Below are 19,754 nucleotides of genomic sequence, written 5' to 3'. Positions count from 1 at the left end.
GGATCAACTTGCACCTGTGTCTGCCTTGTATTTTTCAAGAGACCTTGGTAAAAGCTAAAACAATTTGCACACAAACCATCCTCAACCAAATCCTGAGAGGTTAACCCAGCCTTGCACGACAAACATGATATGAGTGTTGGTGTGAGTGAGCTAAGGCCTAGCGCTGGTGCACCCTAGGTGGCAGCCGCGTCAGCGACTGTTTGGTAGTCTCCTCCCAAAACAGCTGCGGCTTTGTACGCGTTCCCCCACTAAGCGGAACCATTGCCTTACCTTCTCCCTGTGCTCCGGCCACAGCCTGGTAATGTTTGCTGGACTGCTAGTATATCTGACACAGACGCCCGCCGAAACAGCACTGTACTCATGGGTAAGCGTTGTCGCGACCCGGCGGGGAGTTGTTGGAGCGACTCTTTCTAAGGTAAGACGCTTTTTAGAGAGATCACTCAAGAAAAATAGTAAGAGTATAAAAATAAAATAAGAAAGCTTAGGGCTGCTAAAACAGCAGCCCTCTTGACCATGGTCTGGCTCCTGCCGCACCAAACAAAAAAATGATTTGCCTGAGCCAGGAGACGTGGATATATGGACGGGCCCGTTGCATGCTGGGAGGCCAAAAAGCTTTGACCGTTTGGTACAAATCCGCTGTCGCTTCATCATATCCCAATGTTATCCTGTGGATAACCTGTGGACCCTGCTGCTTCAAGAGACTTGCCTACTTTCCCCGGGGAACTGGGAGCACCACCCACTTTTCGGAAGCCTCCCAGCTGTTCCAGGAGAGTATGCAAGTATGTGCTAAAGGCTGAGCGACAGGCGTACCTCTGGAAGGGTACAGCACATTTGTAGTAATCAAATTTACTTGCAACTATGTGAAATGTCATTTCAAAAAAAAATAGGACTAAAGTAACTCACTGGCAACACAATTCAAAATCCAAGATTTTATTAGTTAAATAAGTAATCTTCCAGTTAATGTCTTCAGAGACATATATACTATATGTTTGAGATGCAGTAGTGTGCAGAGGTAATCAGCACGCCATCCAGAGAGGAGGGGCCTCCCATGAAACGCAGTTGGACTAAATGATTTCACTGCTAGAATGTGATGTCCCCATGATTGCTGTGTATGAGGACCTCAGCATCTCACCTGCCTGTACAATGCTACGTGACATGTCTTCTGTCATAAGCACAAGAAGGTGAAGCTTCCAGAGTGGTCTTGCAGCCAGAGGACACCTGAGAATGGATAGGGAAAGACCAGGCTACTTGCTTGGCACAACTAACCAGAATCCTGCAGTACCCTGACGTGAGTACAAACGAAAAGTTACAGCCCACCCCCTCTCCATCCTCCCGATTTGTCTCTTCATGCATGGAGTTAGGGGCAGGGCTTTCATCTCAATCTGATTTCTTAGCCAAGCGCCCCATCTTGGTCTGGATGTTCCTCAGAAGAAAGAAGACTATGGTGACGGCCAAACAGGTCATCTGGGCTGCCCAGAAAGCAGTGTCCCAGCCATAATGCTTGGCTATTGTGCTGAAAGGCAGTCCTGCAAGGAACCCACCAACTGCAGGGAGAAACAATATGTTAGTATAATGCTAAAAATGTGGGAAAGAAGAAAATGTTTGATGCTGTTCTACAGACCAGAAGGATGAAGAGACGCCGACATCACAGGTATGAGAAAAGTATTTCATCTTTCATTCTCCTAATACCAAATTTGGTGTGGAGTTATTTATAACCAACCTAATGCCTTTAGAGCATTAAACCTATATGCTTTGTTTTTATGGTACATGGCGGTCTTAGATATTTAACCTAGCCGGTTTGGATGTCCTTCATTACAGAATACTATTATTACCAGAAATGCAGCAATTGAATTGAAGCAATAGAAAGGATAATCTGCTCCATTTTTAGGTATAACCGATCATGAAGTAGACATTCCAGCCAGAGAAATCCAGCAAACTTATACCCATTTAGTGAAACATTCAGGAATGGGAAATGCCGTTTTCATGGAACATAGAAAAAACTTCCAGCTGTCAAACAATTTCATCAATGAAACTGTTTATAGGTCTGCATTTATTTACTGCACTGACAGACTGTCCAGGAGAAGAGAACATAAAACCACAGACAATTATAAAATAGATTGTTCAATGATAAATCCAAACTGTTGAAAAACTAAACCCAGTCCATAAAACGAGATCAGAGGAGGAACCCTGCACTCACCGTTAGCCGATAGGGCGACGATTGCGTGAGACGTGCCGCAGAAGTTAGAAGGGGCACTTTCATTGGCAATCACGCCAAACAGAGCTATGGGCCCATAAGAGGAAAAGCCAAAGACAGCTCCTAGGATGAGAATCCATACCTACCATAATAAAAGACAAATGTGCCCAATTAATGAATACAGCGCTTATACATTTAAATACGCAGTCATTACAATGCATCTAACACATTAGTAGAACTTTGCTTTATAAATCAGTATTATATTAAATGAATATCTGGTTAGACGGACAACAAACACTTGGAGAAACATACAAACATGTAAGACATAAAAGCATACACCTTTTACAAATCTCACTCTGAACACCAGGGGTTAAGAAAAAGACAAACTCTGATATTGCCTTTTGGGATATGAATACATACAGTAGGGCCTGAATCTGAGCTGCGTGCACACCAGGTGCACTGGTGGATGCTTTCCTGCTCCACAATAGGTGCAAATATCCACCAGTATTCAGAGCCAGCTGCATCTCTGCGACCGCACAGCTCCTCCCCCCCTTCTTCACTATCAGCATGCAAATGCACCAGCACCATCCGTCGCACAAGAGATCCGTTTGACATCAGATGGATCTCTGCATACGCAGAGCACCGAGTAGCCCGCAGTTCTGTCTACACGCCTGTGGCACCCGGATTTTAGGAGTGGTCGCCCCACTGCTGCCCAGTAACACCCACAAAAGCCAAACATGAAGACGCCGTGAAGATCCGTATAACTCAGAGTCACCTGTAGTTTCTCAAAGATGCATACGTGGGCTCCGACGCATGTGCAGTTAATAAATAGGGTGAGATCCATTTGCAGATCTGAGTTGCGTGCAACTGTGATTCAGGTTCATAGGAGCTATGTTTTTAGGAGGGTGCTAGCTTTTTTCTTTTGACTTTTATTTGGACAGTGTGAGCGGTAAGTTGGTGTATAACGACAGCGGTAACAGAGACAATACACACATTATCGTGTAGCAGAAAGGTAACGTGGCTGGACGCCAGGGAAGCTAACAATAGTTATCTGGGAAAGGACTGACAGGGTTTTGCATAGAAAGACAGAAACCTCTTGTTGGTTCAGATTGGACATCTCAGCGAGAGGCTGGAGAGCGAGAGACAAGATCCCATCAACCTGAGAGAGCGTAGGCAGCAAGGAGAGAGAAGAGAGCAGACATTGTAAGAACGGAGGCTGAGCGGAAGGAACGAGCAAGCCCTGTCTTATCTGTAACAGTTATGTGATATGTACTAATTCTACACACAAAACTACTCCTGTGTCGTTCACCTGTACACTTTATTTAGTGACCATTACAATATTACCTTGGGTGATCCTGGAGTGACGGTAACACGAAACAGAAACAAGGACACAACCATTCCAGCCATCATAGAGAGGAGAAGTCCGTGGCGGGGGTTACCGTGGCTCCTCAAGCCCACCTAAAATAAGACGTGCGAAAGCAGGACCACAAAGAAAAGTAAATGATTAATACTTATTTGGATTCTAAAAACAAAGAAATATATATCCCACTGCCAAATAACTGTGTGTGTACAGTACAATGTGGTCTACAAAGTGCTGATAATTACCATGGCAGCTGCCAGCATAGGGACTGACGGGGAGATTTATCAAAGGTCGGAGAAAGATAAAGTACCAACCAATCAGTTCCTGTCATTTTTTGAAACACAGCCTGTAAAGTGACAGAAGCTGATTGGTACTTTATCTCTCTCCAATCTTTGAATAAATCTCCTCCTAGCTGTCACTTTACAGGCTGTGTTTCAAAAAATGGCAGGAACTGATTGGTTGGTACTTTATCTTTCTCCAAGCTTTGATAAATCTCCCCATTTCTGTATTGCAGGAGAAGATGCTTCAAGCATTACTTTCAGTTGTTGTAGTGTTGTTCTCAGATTGATTGATATATAACAATAAGAGGCATTTCTATAAGCCGTGTAGAACAGATACGATGTTTGCTACGATTTTCTAAACTGTACTAGAAAAATGACAGAATCTGATTGATCATTATCTGTAAATCTCTTTCTACAAAGTTACTAAGGGTTTTATTCAATTAAAGTCGGATCCATTCCTACATGTATTTGTCGGAATGGATCCGACAACCCCTATTCAATCCCATCTTAATTCGACTTTTTCAAGTCGAATTTAAATGGGACGCAGAGGAGGGGTGAGCCGCGGGAGGACAGCCGGCGGGCATACAGGGAAGATCAGCGCTACAGTAGCACTGCGTGCTGGAGCTGGGTGGAAGCTGCCGTGAGGTCGGGCGGCTGAGTGACATCCAGCTGCAGCGCTGATCTCCCTGTATGCCCGCCGGCTGTCCCCCCGTCTCCCTGCGGCTCCCCCCCCTCGCCTCCTCTGGGTCCGCATCTCAGCCCGACATCATTTTGATGTCAGATTGAGATGGTCGAAAAGGGGGCCAAAACCTGTCGGTTTTAGCCCCGTTTTCGACATAAACACGTGGATCGGCAGCTATTCCGCCGATCCACGTGCTTTTCGACAAGTCGAATTTATCGACTTGTCGAAAAATTTTGCAAAATATTGAATAGGTCAAATCAGGATTCGACCGTAAAAAGTCGAAAACTGCCGTCTTTTCGAATATACTCCTAAGAAATCAGTTTTCAGAAACATCCAATTATGTTTTAGTTAATACTGAGATAACTTGGGCCTTCATATCCTCTGCTCCACCATCCACCCTCTGTGAGGTTAAACTGAATGGTCTAGACCGAGTCCCAGTTGCAGGTGGGATTTCCTCTCCAGCAGCCTCAGGAGCTGCCGGCTGAGCCCACTGAACCAGGCGATTTTGTGATGCGGCCAAAATAATTTGTGTTCAAATTTCTTACTCTTGCCACAGCCCGATCAGACAGCAATCCTGCGGCGATACTGCCTACCAGACCCCCCACCTCAAGCGCACTCATGTACGAGCTTCCTGCAGGAGACATAAAGGGAAACTCAGCAAACCATTCATAGGCATATATAGTTTGTATAGTATGCATTTTATATTGCACGTATAAACGTCACTTGTCTAGGATCTCGCGTTCATCCTTCTCCGAGGAATGGTCACACTGTAGACCTAACCCCTACTCTATCCATAGGTTATCCTCTATCACAGTTTCCTTCCTTTGGGTCTACTGCCTTTCAAAACTCTGACTCTTTTCCTGGCCATAATACGGATCGTTGTGTACTATCAGAAGTTTGTTTTATGGTGTAGCGGCTTTCTGTGGAACGCTGCATGCCTGGTAATTTGCATAAAGAACCAGGTGTCCTAATGAGGATCTATTACATTGATAAAAGATGTTTAAATAGAAAACGCCAAAAAAATTCTATACAAAATGTCTTTACCTCAAAATGACAAAAACCTGTGTGAACTGTAAGCGTGACAATATGATGAAATACTGGCTGACGGCAAATTTTATATATTTCCACAAGTTTGCAAAAAAACACACAAAAAAACGCGCTGCAACGTAACGGATTGTGACATTTTTAAGTGTGAAGTAAACAACTAACATGTTAAACCTTGTCTGATTAAAACAAAAACTTACATAAAATATAGATGTTGGAAGTAAACAAAATATTTTTAGTTAAACATATCTGACTGATGTGAATTGTTGGAAGGTAGGTGCGGAGATCTGCGTTTTAAGTCGAGCTTAAATTACAGACTATGAATTCCTCACATACTTTTATTCTCACACCAGAAGTAAATAACTTATTGGAACTCTTAAAAGTAAAACTACTACAGTATATTAAACTGTCCATGGAAAAGTGCAAAAAATGTCGGTGAGTGTGTTTAGTATGTAGGGGGTCATTCCGAGTTGATCGCTAGCTGCCGTTGTTCGCAGCGCAGCGATCAGGCTAAAAATCGGCATTTCTGCGCATGCACCGCAATGCGCACGCGCGACGTATGGGTACAAAGAGAATTGTGATTTTGCACAGGTTCTAGCGACGTTTACATTCGCAGTGGCGGCCGCAAGAAGTTTGACCGGAAGGGGGCGTTTCTGGGTGGCAACTGACCGTTTTCAGGGAGTGTTTGGAAAAACGCAGGCGTGGCTGGGCGAACGCTGGGCGGGCGTGTGACCTCAAAAGCCAACCCTCCAACGTTAGAATCAACGCACACGAAGAGTAAGTCCAGGGCTGGTCTTGTTTTGCACTAAATGTTTTTGCATGTACTCTGCTGCACATGCGTTCGCACTTCTGCAAAGCGAAAATACACTCCCCGGTGGGCGGCGACAATGCGTTTGCACGGCTGCTAAAAACTGCCAGCGAGCGAACAACTCGGAATGACCCCCGTAATGCAAACACACCTGCAAATCACTAACCTATCAAAGCGGACTGCCCTTTGTCCTGAATGAGGAAGAGCTGTCCCCAGTCTGTACAACACGTCTTCACTCCGAACACCACCAAGTAACCAGCGCACAGCAACCACAGGTAAGGAGACAGCAGGAACTCCTTCAGGGTAGTCTCATCACTTTGGGAACCTGGAAGACAAATGCAGCAACACGGCCGCGTTACATACATTAGAACAAACCTTTGTTGGCATGGGTACCCTATTTCTCTACACAAGATGTGACTGCTGCTGATATGATGGAGTGACGGTACGCGCTGGATGGCTCCACGCTCCCTCTGGTTGGTTTAGAGAAGTTTTTGTAATCCTAAATTTGGGGTGTATATATGGAGTATTGTTTCCGTATGAAGTGAGAGATTACACAGTGCAGTATACACTTACTATGCTAAGAATATTCCTTTTTGTGAGCGGTTTTAATTTGTTTTAAATAAATTGTAATATTTTAAGGAGACAGTATCTGATGTTTTACTTCCTAGTACCCGCGTTCGGAGTATATGCACACATTGGGATCTGTGAACTACCCCAAAAAGAGATAAGCACTTATCAAGGTGGTTTTAAGTTATGTATGCAATTGGATTTTTATTAGAATTATGGTACGAAATAGATTGATGCACTATGAGAGCACCCCAATTTTGTTATTGACTGTTCTATACACCCTTGCAGTGTTGGACTGGAGCATGAAGGTCCCACCAGGGGAATGCAGTGGCAGGGCCCATGCTTAAGGGGTAGCCAATTAACACAGAGGTTGTGGCCAGCACCCCAGAGGCTTGGCCAGCCATTAGAGGCCATGTAAGTGACCCTCTAATAGAGCAATATTAATTTGAGATCACAGCCTGGTATTAGAGGAAGGGGTGGGGCCTTCAGCCAGTGGGTCCCACCGGGAAATTTCCCCTGTGGACCTGTTGACCAGAAAGACCCTGTGATCAATCCAAATACTTTTTGAAAAATATAATGAAAATCTGTACAGATGTTCCGTTAAGGGACTTCATTACCAGTAACACTAATGAATGAATGTATTATCCATCGTTGCCTTTTTATAAGAATTGATATTTGAATATCATTTAGGACAGTGGTGGCCAAGCCGCGGCTCTCGAGCCGCATGCGGCTCTTTCATCCACCGCATGCGGCTCGTGTCGATCCACTCCTGGCCACCGCTGCCCCACACAGTGCGCACACACTGACACAGCCGGGCCGGGCGCACAGACTTCTAAGGTCTCCGGCGGCGTCTATCTTAAACTCGGCGCCGGCCCGTGAGCCAATCAGAGCTCGCGGACTGGCAGCTGAGGCTCCTGATTGGCTGCCGGACCGCGGGCTCTGAATGGCTCATGGGCCTGCGCCGAATTGAAGATAGACACCGCCACCGGAGACGTAGGAGAGGCGCACGCTGCGCTCTCCTCCCCTCACAGCAGCAGCGCGGTGAGCAGCACTGGGGGGGGGGAGCACACTGTGGGGGCATGTGTATCTGCACTGGGGGCATATCTGGCACACTGTGGGGCATGTGTATCTGCACTGGGGGCATATCTGGCACACTGTGGGGCATGTGTATCTGCACTGGGGGCATATCTGGCACACTGTGGGGCATGTGTATCTACACTGGGGGCATATCTGGCACTGTGGGAGGCACTGTGGGGGCATGTATATCTGCACTGGGGGCATATCTGGCACACTGTGTGGGGACATGTGTATCTGCACTGGGGGCATATCTGGCACACTGTGTGGGGACATGTGTATCTGCACTGAGGGCATATCTGGCACACTGTGTGGGGGCATGTGTATCTGCACTGGGGGCATATCTGGCACTCTGGGGGCATGTGTATCTGGCACTGGGGGAATATCTGGCACTGTGGGGTATGTGTATTTGGCACTGCGGGGCATATATGTATCTGGCACTGTGGGGACATGTGTATCTGCACTGGGGGCATGTGTATCTGGCACACTGTGTGGGGGCATGTGTATCTGCACTGGGGGCATATCTGGCACCCTGGGGGCATGTGTATCTGGCACTGGGGGAATATCTGGCACTGTGGGGTATGTGTATTTGGCACTGCGGGGCATATATGTATCTGGCACTGTGGGGACATGTGTATCTGGCACTGTGGGGCATATATGTATTTGGCACTGTGGGGCATATATGTATCTGGCACTGTAGGGACATGTGTGTATCTGGCACTGTGGAGGCATTTTTATATGTATGTGGTACTGTACTGGGGAATTATATGTATGTGGCACTGTACAACATGACTAAAAACGGGATTATGACACAAGGTCATACTTTTACAAACGTTGTACCGAAAGGTGTGCGCACAAAAGGGGGCGTGGCTTCGAGAACTAGGCCACACCCCCATTTTTTGTAATAGTGGCTCTTGTCCCTTGACTACGGAACTTTTCTGTCTCTTTGCCTCTGACTAGTTGGCCACCCCTGATTTAGGAGCTATCTGAGCATATTAGTGCAAAGAACAGTGAACCAACTATAGCGCTATCAGGTTTGATTTCTTGCTACACTTTAAACAGGATCCCGTTACCAACCCCTTTAAACCAGCAGTATTTGTTTTAGTAGGTTTTCTTCTTTGTTCCCTGATCTATATCGCTGTGTGTACCTTGCATGGACGTCACCTTTACCTGGCCCTTATTTAATGACGAGTCTTTGCTTTACTGTTAAATTATGCTTATTGCACTTTACAATCTTGTTCTTTCAAGATTTTCCTCCCCATCCAAACCAATCCCCATACAATGTGGTAACACGCCCCCACTCTCCCATGATCCAGAATAAACTCTGCTCACCTTTCTTCCCTTTCTTAGGCCCCTGTTCAATATTCTTCAGCCCCACATCCGACGGCTCATTCTTGATGAGGATAAGGCAAATGACAGAGACTCCAACGCAGATGAGACCAGAGAAGGAAAGCGTACTGCGCCAGCTGTAACTGGCTGCTACAAGGGTGGCAATGATAGGACCCAGACTGCCAGCAAGGTTCATGCTGCAGGATAGTACTGCCCACCATGTGCCAAACTGGGAGGGCTCGAACCACTGCAAAACAAGAGCATAGCAATGAGTATAAAGACCTCACATGGTATATTTCAAATGCTCGATAACTTTACAGCTCCACTACATTCACTCTATTGTCAGAGCTGAAACACGTGGTCAGAGCTGAAACACGTGGCCAGAACTGAAACACGTGGCCAGAGCTGTTATACGTACGTGGGTGTTTTCCCAGTCTTTGTACATACAGTTGCTTTGTTCTACAGAGCTGAAATTTGTGGTCAGAGCCGAAATACGTGGTCAGAGTTAAAATATGTTGGGAAAGACATTTTGTGGTCATTTGCTGTGTATTCACTAATTACCACAGACCCCTATTCCAAACGTCCCAGTTATTTGTGACCACACCTAAGCAGAACCCCCACCTAACCGCAATAGATGCACAATAACCTCCATCACAATTATAGGATGTAGAGATCCGGGGCACTGACTGGTTTTGAAATGAACTGATGGGACAAAGAGCAAAGCTTTTACTGTGAATCCACTTTGGTGACAACGACACAATGCCCAAAGTATACTTTTATTAGAAGGTCGGTGGTAGCGATTTAATCCCAAATTGAGGAGGCTCTGGCATATAGAACCACTGTGATACTAGTAACTGGGCAGAGGGGGGGGGGGGGGGGGGGGGGGGGGGGGGGGGGGGTCACTGTTCAAATACAAATTGTAGGGATCATTTCCATTGAAGGAAGTCTTCATCAAAGCCCTTGTACACCATTAACTACAAGTAATCGTTTGTAGGAGAACATTTAGCACCACACAAAGCTGTGGTTGGTGTCTAGCCACTAGACTAGAGACAATATATATATTGTTATTATACTTGTAAGATATACTATGCCCAACTCACCTTTCGAAGGACCTTCCCACAGGGTGGCCAGCCGAGCCCCTGTGCAAGTCCATTGAAGAACCAGAGGATAGCAAAGACTGAAACACTGGAACTCCAGGAGAAGACGACGTTCACTAAGCCCACCAGACAGAGGCCGGAGGAGAAGAGCCAGCGAGCGCTCATCTGGTCAGACAGGACCCCACTGATAAACTTGCTGATGGCATAGGCTGCAGACTGGCTGCTGGTGATCAGACCTGCGGATAACACATCGTTGGTTACACAGTCATTTGGCTAATTACCCAGCACACAGTTCCTGCCAGCGGACTGGTGCCCCATCACTATACAGATTGGATAGGTTCGATGTACATACGTATAGCAAAAACAAAATCTACATTTCATTACAGGTTGAGTATCCCTTATCCAAAATTAAAAATCTCACATTTTTACATAGGAGGATTTGCCCAAGCATTCCCAGGAGCAGTGAGCTGAGGGATAATGGCGCCGCAGACACTGCCAGGGAGTGAGGGAGAGACAGATATGCAGCTCCAGGTCGAGAACATTTGCAGTAAATGGAGCCCTGGGGCTGAGGGAGAGGCTCCAGGTCTAAGCCTTATCCCCTCTGCTGGCAAAACCACCGGGTACTGCGGGCTACTTGTAAAAAAGGTTTAGAGAGAAAACCTGACCTGCACCCATGCCCTGGTGATCTAGTGGGATCGCCTGTACTGCCACAGTGTCCACCGCCAGCGCGCGCCGCCCGCCTCCCACCGGCCGCGCCGGATCGCGATAAAGTGCTGGTCCCGCGAGCGGGACCCACTTACCTCCTCCCGAAGTGTGGCCACACGATCCCGGAGAGCCCCAGCCATGTGTGACTAACTTGGAAGAAAACCGGAGCCTCCTGCTGTAGGTACCCGGCAACCAGGGCACGGGAGTGTACAACGCCGCTGGGGGAGAGATGGAGCTGTAGCAGGCAATGTCTACTGACATCCAGCACAATCTGTGCCTCTGCTGCAGCCCTTGTAGTCTTCTTTTTTCCTCAGAAAAAAGCTTTTTCTAGAGCTGCTGTGAGCAGCTCTACCTGTCACATGCTTGCACTGCAAGCACCAACTACAAACTGAGCTCCTGTGCACGGAGGCGGGGTGATATAGGAGGCGGCGCTATGCATCTTGGGAAGAAGGTCAAAGCTTTTGAGCCTGTTGGTGCTTCGGATCAATATCCTACTCTACACCCTATGTCTATCCTTGTGGAGCCCAGCGTACCCCGCAGCAGAAATGTCATTATCTCAGTAGGGGACCCAAAAATGTGGGATTTTGAATTTTGGATAAGGGATACCAATATGATTTTATATAAAACTCATGCATGGTCGCCAACACACAAACCCACAAGAGAAGTAAAATACATCAGTAAAACAGAATTCACATGACTGCGGCCCAAATGGCTCTATATCGTGTCATTGTGCTCTGAGTATTACATGGATTGGTCGCCCACGGGATGCCGCTATCTGTATAGTGACAGACGGAATCCTGTCTGCCGGGATCTCATATGTATCCCATCCCGGATGGTCCTTTCCCATTCATTGTACATACAGCTGGTTTGTTCTACCAATCTTACGCATATAGATCTTGTACTGTTTACACTTTACCGTCCCTATAAAAGCACAGCGCTTAGATTGTGCCTGGTAATCATTACCAACAAACACCTCCATATACATACATGGTTATTACAGGAGTACGATATATATAGGCACTTTGGTTTATCAGTAGGCCGTAATAATGCTTTAGTACATTTTAAAAAAATTACCATGTCATATGTTAAAAATAAGAATTTACTTACCGATAATTCTATTTCTCGGAGTCCGTAGTGGATGCTGGGGTTCCTGAAAGGACCATGGGGAATAGCGGCTCCGCAGGAGACAGGGCACAAAAGTAAAGCTTTCCGATCAGGTGGTGTGCACTGGCTCCTCCCCCTATGACCCTCCTCCAAGCCAGTTAGGTACTGTGCCCGGACGAGCGTACACAATAAGGGAGGAATTTTGAATCCCGGGTAAGACTCATACCAGCCACACCAATCACACCGTACAACTTGTGATCTAAACCCAGTTAACAGTATGATAACAGCGGAGCCTCTGAAAAGATGGCTCACAACAATAATAACCCGATTTTTGTAACTATGTACAAGTATTGCAGATAATCCGCACTTGGGATGGGCGCCCAGCATCCACTACGGACTCCGAGAAATAGAATTATCGGTAAGTAAATTCTTATTTTCTCTATCGTCCTAGTGGATGCTGGGGTTCCTGAAAGGACCATGGGGATTATACCAAAGCTCCCAAACGGGCGGGAGAGTGCGGATGACTCTGCAGCACCGAATGAGAGAACTCCAGGTCCTCCTTAGCCAGGGTATCAAATTTGTAGGATTTTACAAACGTGTTTGCCCCTGACTAAATAACCGCTCGGCAAAGTTGTAAAGCCGAGACCCCTCGGGCAGCCGCCCAAGATGAGCCCACCTTCCTTGTGGAATGGGCATTTACATATTTTGGCTGTGGCAGGCCTGCCACAGAATGTGCAAGCTGAATTGTATTACACATCCAACTAGCAATAGTCTGCTTAAAAGCAAGAGCACCCAGTTTGTTGGGTGCATACAGGATAACAGCAAGTCAGTTTTCCTGACTCCAGCCGTCCTGGAACCTATATTTTCAGGGCCCTGACAACATCTAGCAACTTGGAGTCCTCCAAGTCCCTAGTAGGTGCAAGGCACCACAATAAGCTGGTTCAGGTGAAACACTGACACCACCTTAGGGAGAGAACTGGGGACGAGTCCGCAGCTCTGCCCTGTCCGAATGGACAAACAAATATGGGCTTTTTTGAGAAAAAAACCACCAATTTGACACTCGCCTGGTCCAGGCCAGGGCCAAGAACATGGTCACTTTTCATGTGAGATGCTTCAAATCCACAGATTTGACTGGTTTTAAACCAATGTGATTTGAAGAATCCCAGAACTACGTTGAGATCCCACAGTGCCACTGGAGGCACAAAAGAGGGTTGTATATGCAATACTCCCTTGACAAAGTTCTGGACTTCAGGAACTGAAGCCAATTCTTTCTGGAAGAAAATTGACAGGGCCGAAATTTGAACCTTAATGGACCCCAATTTGAGGCCCATAGACACTCCTGTTTGCAGGAAATGCAGGAATCGACCGAGTTGAAATTTCTTTGTGGGGCCTTCCTGGCCTCACACCACGCAACATATTTTCGCCACATGTGGTGATAATGTTGTGCGTTCACCTCCTTTCTGGCTTTGACCAGGGTAGGAATGACCTCTTCCGGAATGCCTTTTTCCCTTAGGATCCGGCGTTCCACCGCCATGCCAACAAACGCAGCTGCGGTAAGTCTTGGAACAGACATGGTACTTGCTGAAGCAAGTCCCTTCTTAGCGGCAGAGGCCATAAGACCTCTGTAAACATCTCTTGAAGTTCCGGGTACCAAGTCCTTCTTGGCCAATCCGGAGCCATGAGTATAGTTCTTACTCCTCTACGTCTTATAATTCTCAGCACCTTAGGTATGAGAAGCAGAGGAGGGAACACATACACCGACTGGTACACCCACGGTGTTACCAGAACGTCCACAGCTATTGCCTGAGGGTCTCTTGACCTGGCGCAATACCTGTCCCGTTTTTTGTGCAGACGGGACGCCATCATGTCCACCTTTGGTATTTCCCAACGGTTTACAATCATGTGGAAAAAAACTTCCCGATGAAGTTTCCACTCTCCCGGGTGGAGGTCGTGCCTGCTGAGGAAGTCTGCTTCCCAGTTTCCATTCCCGGGATGAAACACTGCTGACAGTGCTATCACATGATTTTTCGCCCAGCGAAAAGTCCTTGCAGTTTTTGCCATTGCCCTCCTGCTTCTTGTGTCGCCCTGTCTGTTTACGTGGGCGACTGCCGTGATGTTTTTACCACTGGATCAATACCGGCTGACCTTGAAGCAGAGGTCTTGCTAAGCTTAGAGCATTATAAATTTACCCTTAGCTCCAGTATATTTATGTGGAGAAAAGTCTCCAGACTTGATCACACTCCCTGGAAATTTTTTCCTTGTGTGACTGCTCCCCAGCCTCTCGGGCTGGGCTCCGTGGTCACCAGCATCCAATCCTGAATGCCGAATCTGCGGCCCTCTAGAAGATGAGCACTCTATAACCACCACAGGAGAGACACCCTTGTCCTTGGATATAGGGTTATCCGCTGATGCATCTGAAGATGCGATCCGGACCATTTGTCCAGCAGATCCCACTGAAAAGTTCTTGCGTGAAATCTGCCGAATGGAATTGCTTCGTAGGAAGCCACCATTTTCTACCAGGACCCTTGTGCAATGATGCACTGTTTTTAGGAGGTTCCTGACTAGCTCGGATAACTCCCTGGCTTTCTCTTTCGGGAGAAACACCTTTTTCTGGACTGTGTCCAGAATCATCCCTAGGCACAGCAGACGTGTCGTCGGGATCAGCTGCGATTTTGGAATATTTAGAATCCACCCGTGCTGTTGTAGCAGTATCCGAGATAGTGCTACTCCTACCTCCAACTGTTCCCTGGACTATGCCCTTATCAGGAGATCGTCCAAGTAAGGGATAATTAAGACGCCTTTTCTTCGAAGAAGAATCATCATTTCGGCCATTACCTTAGTAAAGACCCGGGGTGCCGTGGACAATCCAAACGGCAGCGTCTGAAACTGATAGTGACAGTTCTGCACCACGAACCTGAGGTACCCTTAGTGAGAAGGGCAAATTTGGGACATAGAGGTAAGCATCCCTGATGTCCCGGGACACTATATAGTCCCCTTCTTCCTGTTCGTTATCACTGCTCTGAGTGACTCCATCTTGATTTGAACCTTTGTAAGTGTTCAAAAAATTTTTTAGATTTAGAATAAGTCTCACCTAGCCTTCTGGCTTCAGTACCACAATATAGTGTGGAATAATACCCCTTTTCTTGTAGTAGGAGGGGTAATTTAATTATCACCTGCTGGGAATACAGCTTGTGATTTTTTTCCCATACTGCCTCCTTGTCGGAGGGAGACCTTGGTAAAGCAGACTTCAGGAGCCTGCGAAGGGGAAACGTCTCGACATTCCAATCTGTACCCCTGGGATACTACTTGTAGGATCCAGGGGTCCTGTACGGTCTCAGCGCCATGCTGAGAACTTGTCAGAAGCGGTGGAACGCTTCTGTTCCTGGGAATGGGCTGCCTGCTGCAGTCTTCTTCCCTTTCCTCTATCCCTGGGCAGATATGATCTTATAGGGACGAAAGGACTGAGGCTGAAAAGACGGTGTCTTTTTCTGCAGAGATGTGACTTAGGGTAAAAACGGTGGATTTTCCAGCAGTTGCCGTGGCCACCAGGTCCGATGGACCGACCCCAAATAACTCCTCTTCCTTTATACGGCAATACACCTTTGTGCCGTTTGGAATCTGCATCACCTGACCCCTGTCGTGTCCATAACATCTTCTGGCAGTTATGGACATCGCATTTACTCTTGATGCCAGAGTGCAAATATCCCTCTGTGCATCTCGCATATATAGAAATGCATCCTTTAAATGCTCTATAGTCAATAAAATACTGTCCCTGTCAAGGGTATCAATATTTTTAGTCAGGGAATCCGACCAAGCCACCCCAGCTCTGCACATCCAGGCTGAGGCGATCGCTGGTCGCAGTATAACACCAGTATGTGTGTATATACTTTTTATGATATTTTCCAGCCTCCTGTCAGCTGGTCCTTGAGGACGGCCCTATCTATAGACGGTACCGCCACTTGTTTTGATAAGCGTGTGAGCGCCTTATCCACCCTAAGGGGTGTTTCCCAACGCGCCCTAACTTCTGGCGGGAAAGGGTATACCGCCCATAATTTTCTATCGGGGGGAACCCACGCATCATCACACACTTTATTTAATTTATCTGATTCAGGAAAAACTATGGTAGTTTTTTCACATCCCACATAATACCCTCTTTTGTGGTACTTGTAGTATCAGAAATATGTAACACCTCCTTCATTGCCTTTAACGTGTGGCCCTAATAAGGAATACGTTTGTTTATTCACCGTCGACACTGGATTCAGTGTCCCTGTCTGTGTCTGTGTCGACCGACTAAAGTAAACGGGCGTTTTAAAACCCCTGACGGTGTTTTTGAGACGTCTGGACCGGTACTAATTGTTTGTCGGCCGTCTCATGTCGTCAACCGACCTTGCAGCGTGTTGACATTATCACGTAATTCCCTAAATAAGCCATCCATTCCGGTGTCGACTCCCTAGAGAGTGACATCACCATTACAGGCAATTGCTCCGCCTCCTCACCAACATCGTCCTCCTACATGTCGACACACACGTACCGACACACAGCACACACACAGGGAATGCTCTGATAGAGGACAGGACCCACTAGCCCTTTGGAGAGACAGAGGGAGAGTTTGCCAGCACACACCAAAAACGCTATAATTATATAGGGACAACCTTATATAAGTGTTTTCCCTTATAGCATCTTTTTTATATATTTCTAACGCCAAATTAGTGCCCCCCCTCTCTGTTTTAACCCTGTTTCTGTAGTGCAGTGCAGGGGAGAGCCTGGGAGCCTTCCCTCCAGCCTTTCTGTGAGGGAAAATGGCGCTGTGTGCTGAGGAGATAGGCCCCGCCCCTTTTTCGGCGGCCTCGTCTCCCGCTCTTAACGGATTCTGGCAGGGGTTAAATATCTCCATATAGCCTCCGGAGGCTATATGTGAGGTATTTTTAGCCAAAATAGGTTTTCATTTGCCTCCCAGGGCGCCCCCCTCCCAGCGCCCTGCACCCTCAGTGACTGCCGTGTGAAGTGTGCTGAGAGGAAAATGGCGCACAGCTGCAGTGCGCTACCTTTAGAAGACTGAGGAGTCTTCTGCCGCCGATTTTGGACCTCTTCTTATTTCAGCATCTGCAAGGGGGCCGGCGGCAAGGCTCCGGTGACCATCCAGGCTGTACCTGTGATCGTCCCTCTGGAGCTGATGTCCAGTAGCCAAGAAGCCAATCCATCCTGCACGCAGGTGAGTTCACTTCTTCTCCCCTAAGTCCCTCGTTGCAGTGATCCTGTTGCCAGCAGGACTCACTGTAAAATAAAAAACCTAAGCTAAACTTTTCTAAGCAGCTCTTTAGGAGAGCCACCTAGATTGCACCCTTCTCGGCCGGGCACAAAAATCTAACTGGCTTGGAGGAGGGTCATAGGGGGAGGAGCCAGTGCACACCACCTGATCGGAAAGCTTTACTTTTGTGCCCTGTCTCCTGCGGAGCCGCTATTCCCCATGGTCCTTTCAGGAACCCCAGCATCCACTAGGACGATAGAGAAATTTACAATATAAGTTTACCGATCGGGATGCAACCAATATAATGCTTAGATCCAGTCCTCCTGCTAGGAAGGCTATTTCACAGCATTATACTATCCTCAGAAAGCAGATAGATCATGAACAAGTTATGTCATGGGTAAGCCAATGGTCGTCCTCTTTCCCCTCGTTAACGTGAAGATTTGGTCAAAAACCTGCGTAGTTCATGTAAGTTACTACCTGTAGCGCAATACCAAGAGATGTTTTTAAATATTTTTCATAGGTCTTACTTCACACCTCACAGAGAGTATTTAGCAGGAATGACGACATAACCGTTTACGGTGCCAGGCTCCTCAGACGGATTCCCTCCATTATTATTTTTTTTGGTCTTGCTCTTTTCTTCGTCAATTCTGTCTCTCAGCCAGGAATTCTCCCTAGACCATTTAGTCAACTATATCCCACTCACTGCAGAATGGGCCATATTCAGGATAACTACCACACAACGGACTGCTAAAGAATGTGGAAAGCTATTGTTAGTAATTAGTTCCGCTGTACAAAAAAATTATCTTACAAAATTTGATTTCTACTTCTCTGCCTTCTTTGCAGATGTTTCAAAGTAAATTGTTTTCAATATGGACTGGATAGAAACTTCCTTGAATAAGGAGCGCTTAACCCAGAGATTTTTTGATACATAGGAAAGATGTTTCCACTTTACCCAAGGGACTTCAACGTAGAGTGGAAAATGCTCTAAAGAACACCATGTGGTATGAACAACGGAGAGTCTTGGGAGATCTCCCCTTCAGTGCATTATAGGAGTTCTGACTATTAATCCGCCTTTTGGCCTTTAGTTTTCAGGGATCGGATCTTGTCGTCCTGTGCGCCCCCCCCCCCCCCCCCACTCTCCCCTCCCCTCCCCTCCCCTCCCTCTCCTCCCCTCCCTCTCTCTCTTGTACTGGCTTGTTGGCATTTATACGGATAGCAATACTGTTATTGCTATAACAAATGTCTTCATGTGACCATTGATTGTACTAATTCGTTATTTATGGTGATTTGTACAATGTGTACTTTGACGTCAGGTGACGTTACTGATCGTCTACTCTCATCTGTGGTCACTCTTCCTCTGGTATGATACACCAAGCTGATTGCCTACTGCCATACATATGTAACATCTTTCTTGCATATTGAATAGTGCTTATTTTTTTAAGCGGCCAGAACTCCCTGCTCATTAGGACGTGCACATAACACAGGATACAAGTGGTCACTCCACCAGTCAGCTAATAATTGGCTCCCATTGGTTAAGGAGATCACAGGTAGCATCTAGGACAATGAGTCAGTTGAGCAGTGCAGGGATGGAGAGAACATACAAATATAATGTGTGTAATGAAACTTTCTAACGCGTTTCATCACCATCAGGTAATTTCATCAGAGGAGGTAGTTCTATTGTGTGGGCTCCAGTATTTATTCCCTGCATAATCGGATCAATTAATAATCAACAATTAATGTGCAGATTACTAAAAATGCTTGCTCAGATATACAATGTTTGTATCTGCGCAACAATTAACATAAATTCCTATTGTATCAAAGCCATGGGGTTAATAATATAGTAGACAGAGGAGTCAGCTGAGCAGGGCAGCGGGTGAGGGAATATACAGAGGTGATGTGTGGAGCACGTATTATGCATACGCCAAATAATAGTGACAAGATCTGTACTTAAGACACAATTTCTGACAAATGATGACAATATGAATGCTGGCTGTAACAATAAACAATGCAAACACTCAGGAGCATATAATGGAGTTTTATGTCAGCACTCTAAGGCCTTGAAAATACACTTCAAACACTCTTAAAAGTGAGGACAAAGTACAAGGTTTTGTCCCTGCATTTATCAGTCATCAAAACCTACAGAGTGCAGCTGCAATTCAAACATAATATGGAAGTGTTCTGAACAACATTAAACTAGCATACGGCTTGATAAAAGTATATTAAAATATATAATATGGAAATAACAACAATGACACAATTGC

General features: G+C 46.5%; 1 protein-coding gene across 8 annotated transcripts in view; it reads right to left on the bottom strand.

Moving 5' to 3' along the window:
* Window positions 1-914: 914 nt before the first annotated feature.
* The window catches only part of SLC37A4 (solute carrier family 37 member 4), an 83,053-nt gene continuing 64,213 nt past the window's right edge, over window positions 915-19,754 (bottom strand). For 5 of the 8 annotated variants that reach the window (XM_063943474.1, XM_063943475.1, XM_063943477.1 and 2 more), the window contains 8 exons: window positions 10,440-10,672; window positions 9,343-9,586; window positions 6,536-6,694; window positions 5,063-5,148; window positions 3,539-3,652; window positions 3,288-3,353; window positions 2,198-2,336; window positions 915-1,544 (listed from right to left, as the gene is read on the bottom strand). In XM_063943474.1, coding sequence (XP_063799544.1) covers window positions 1,378-1,544; window positions 2,198-2,336; window positions 3,288-3,353; window positions 3,539-3,652; window positions 5,063-5,148; window positions 6,536-6,694; window positions 9,343-9,586; window positions 10,440-10,672 — 1,208 coding nt within the window. In that variant the 3' untranslated portion in view covers window positions 915-1,377. Of the gene's footprint in view, window positions 1,545-2,197; window positions 2,337-3,287; window positions 3,354-3,538; window positions 3,653-5,062; window positions 5,149-6,535; window positions 6,695-9,342; window positions 9,587-10,439; window positions 10,673-11,236; window positions 11,495-19,754 lie in introns of those variants that run through there. The other 3 variants (XM_063943473.1, XM_063943479.1, XM_063943480.1) reach the window with 3 other exon arrangements.

Source organism: Pseudophryne corroboree, chromosome 10 (assembly GCF_028390025.1).
Source record: "Pseudophryne corroboree isolate aPseCor3 chromosome 10, aPseCor3.hap2, whole genome shotgun sequence".
In the NCBI taxonomy this organism is placed as follows: Eukaryota; Metazoa; Chordata; class Amphibia; order Anura; family Myobatrachidae; genus Pseudophryne; species Pseudophryne corroboree.
Note: the sequence above shows the minus strand (reverse complement) of the source record. Positions and strands in the feature narration are given on the sequence as shown.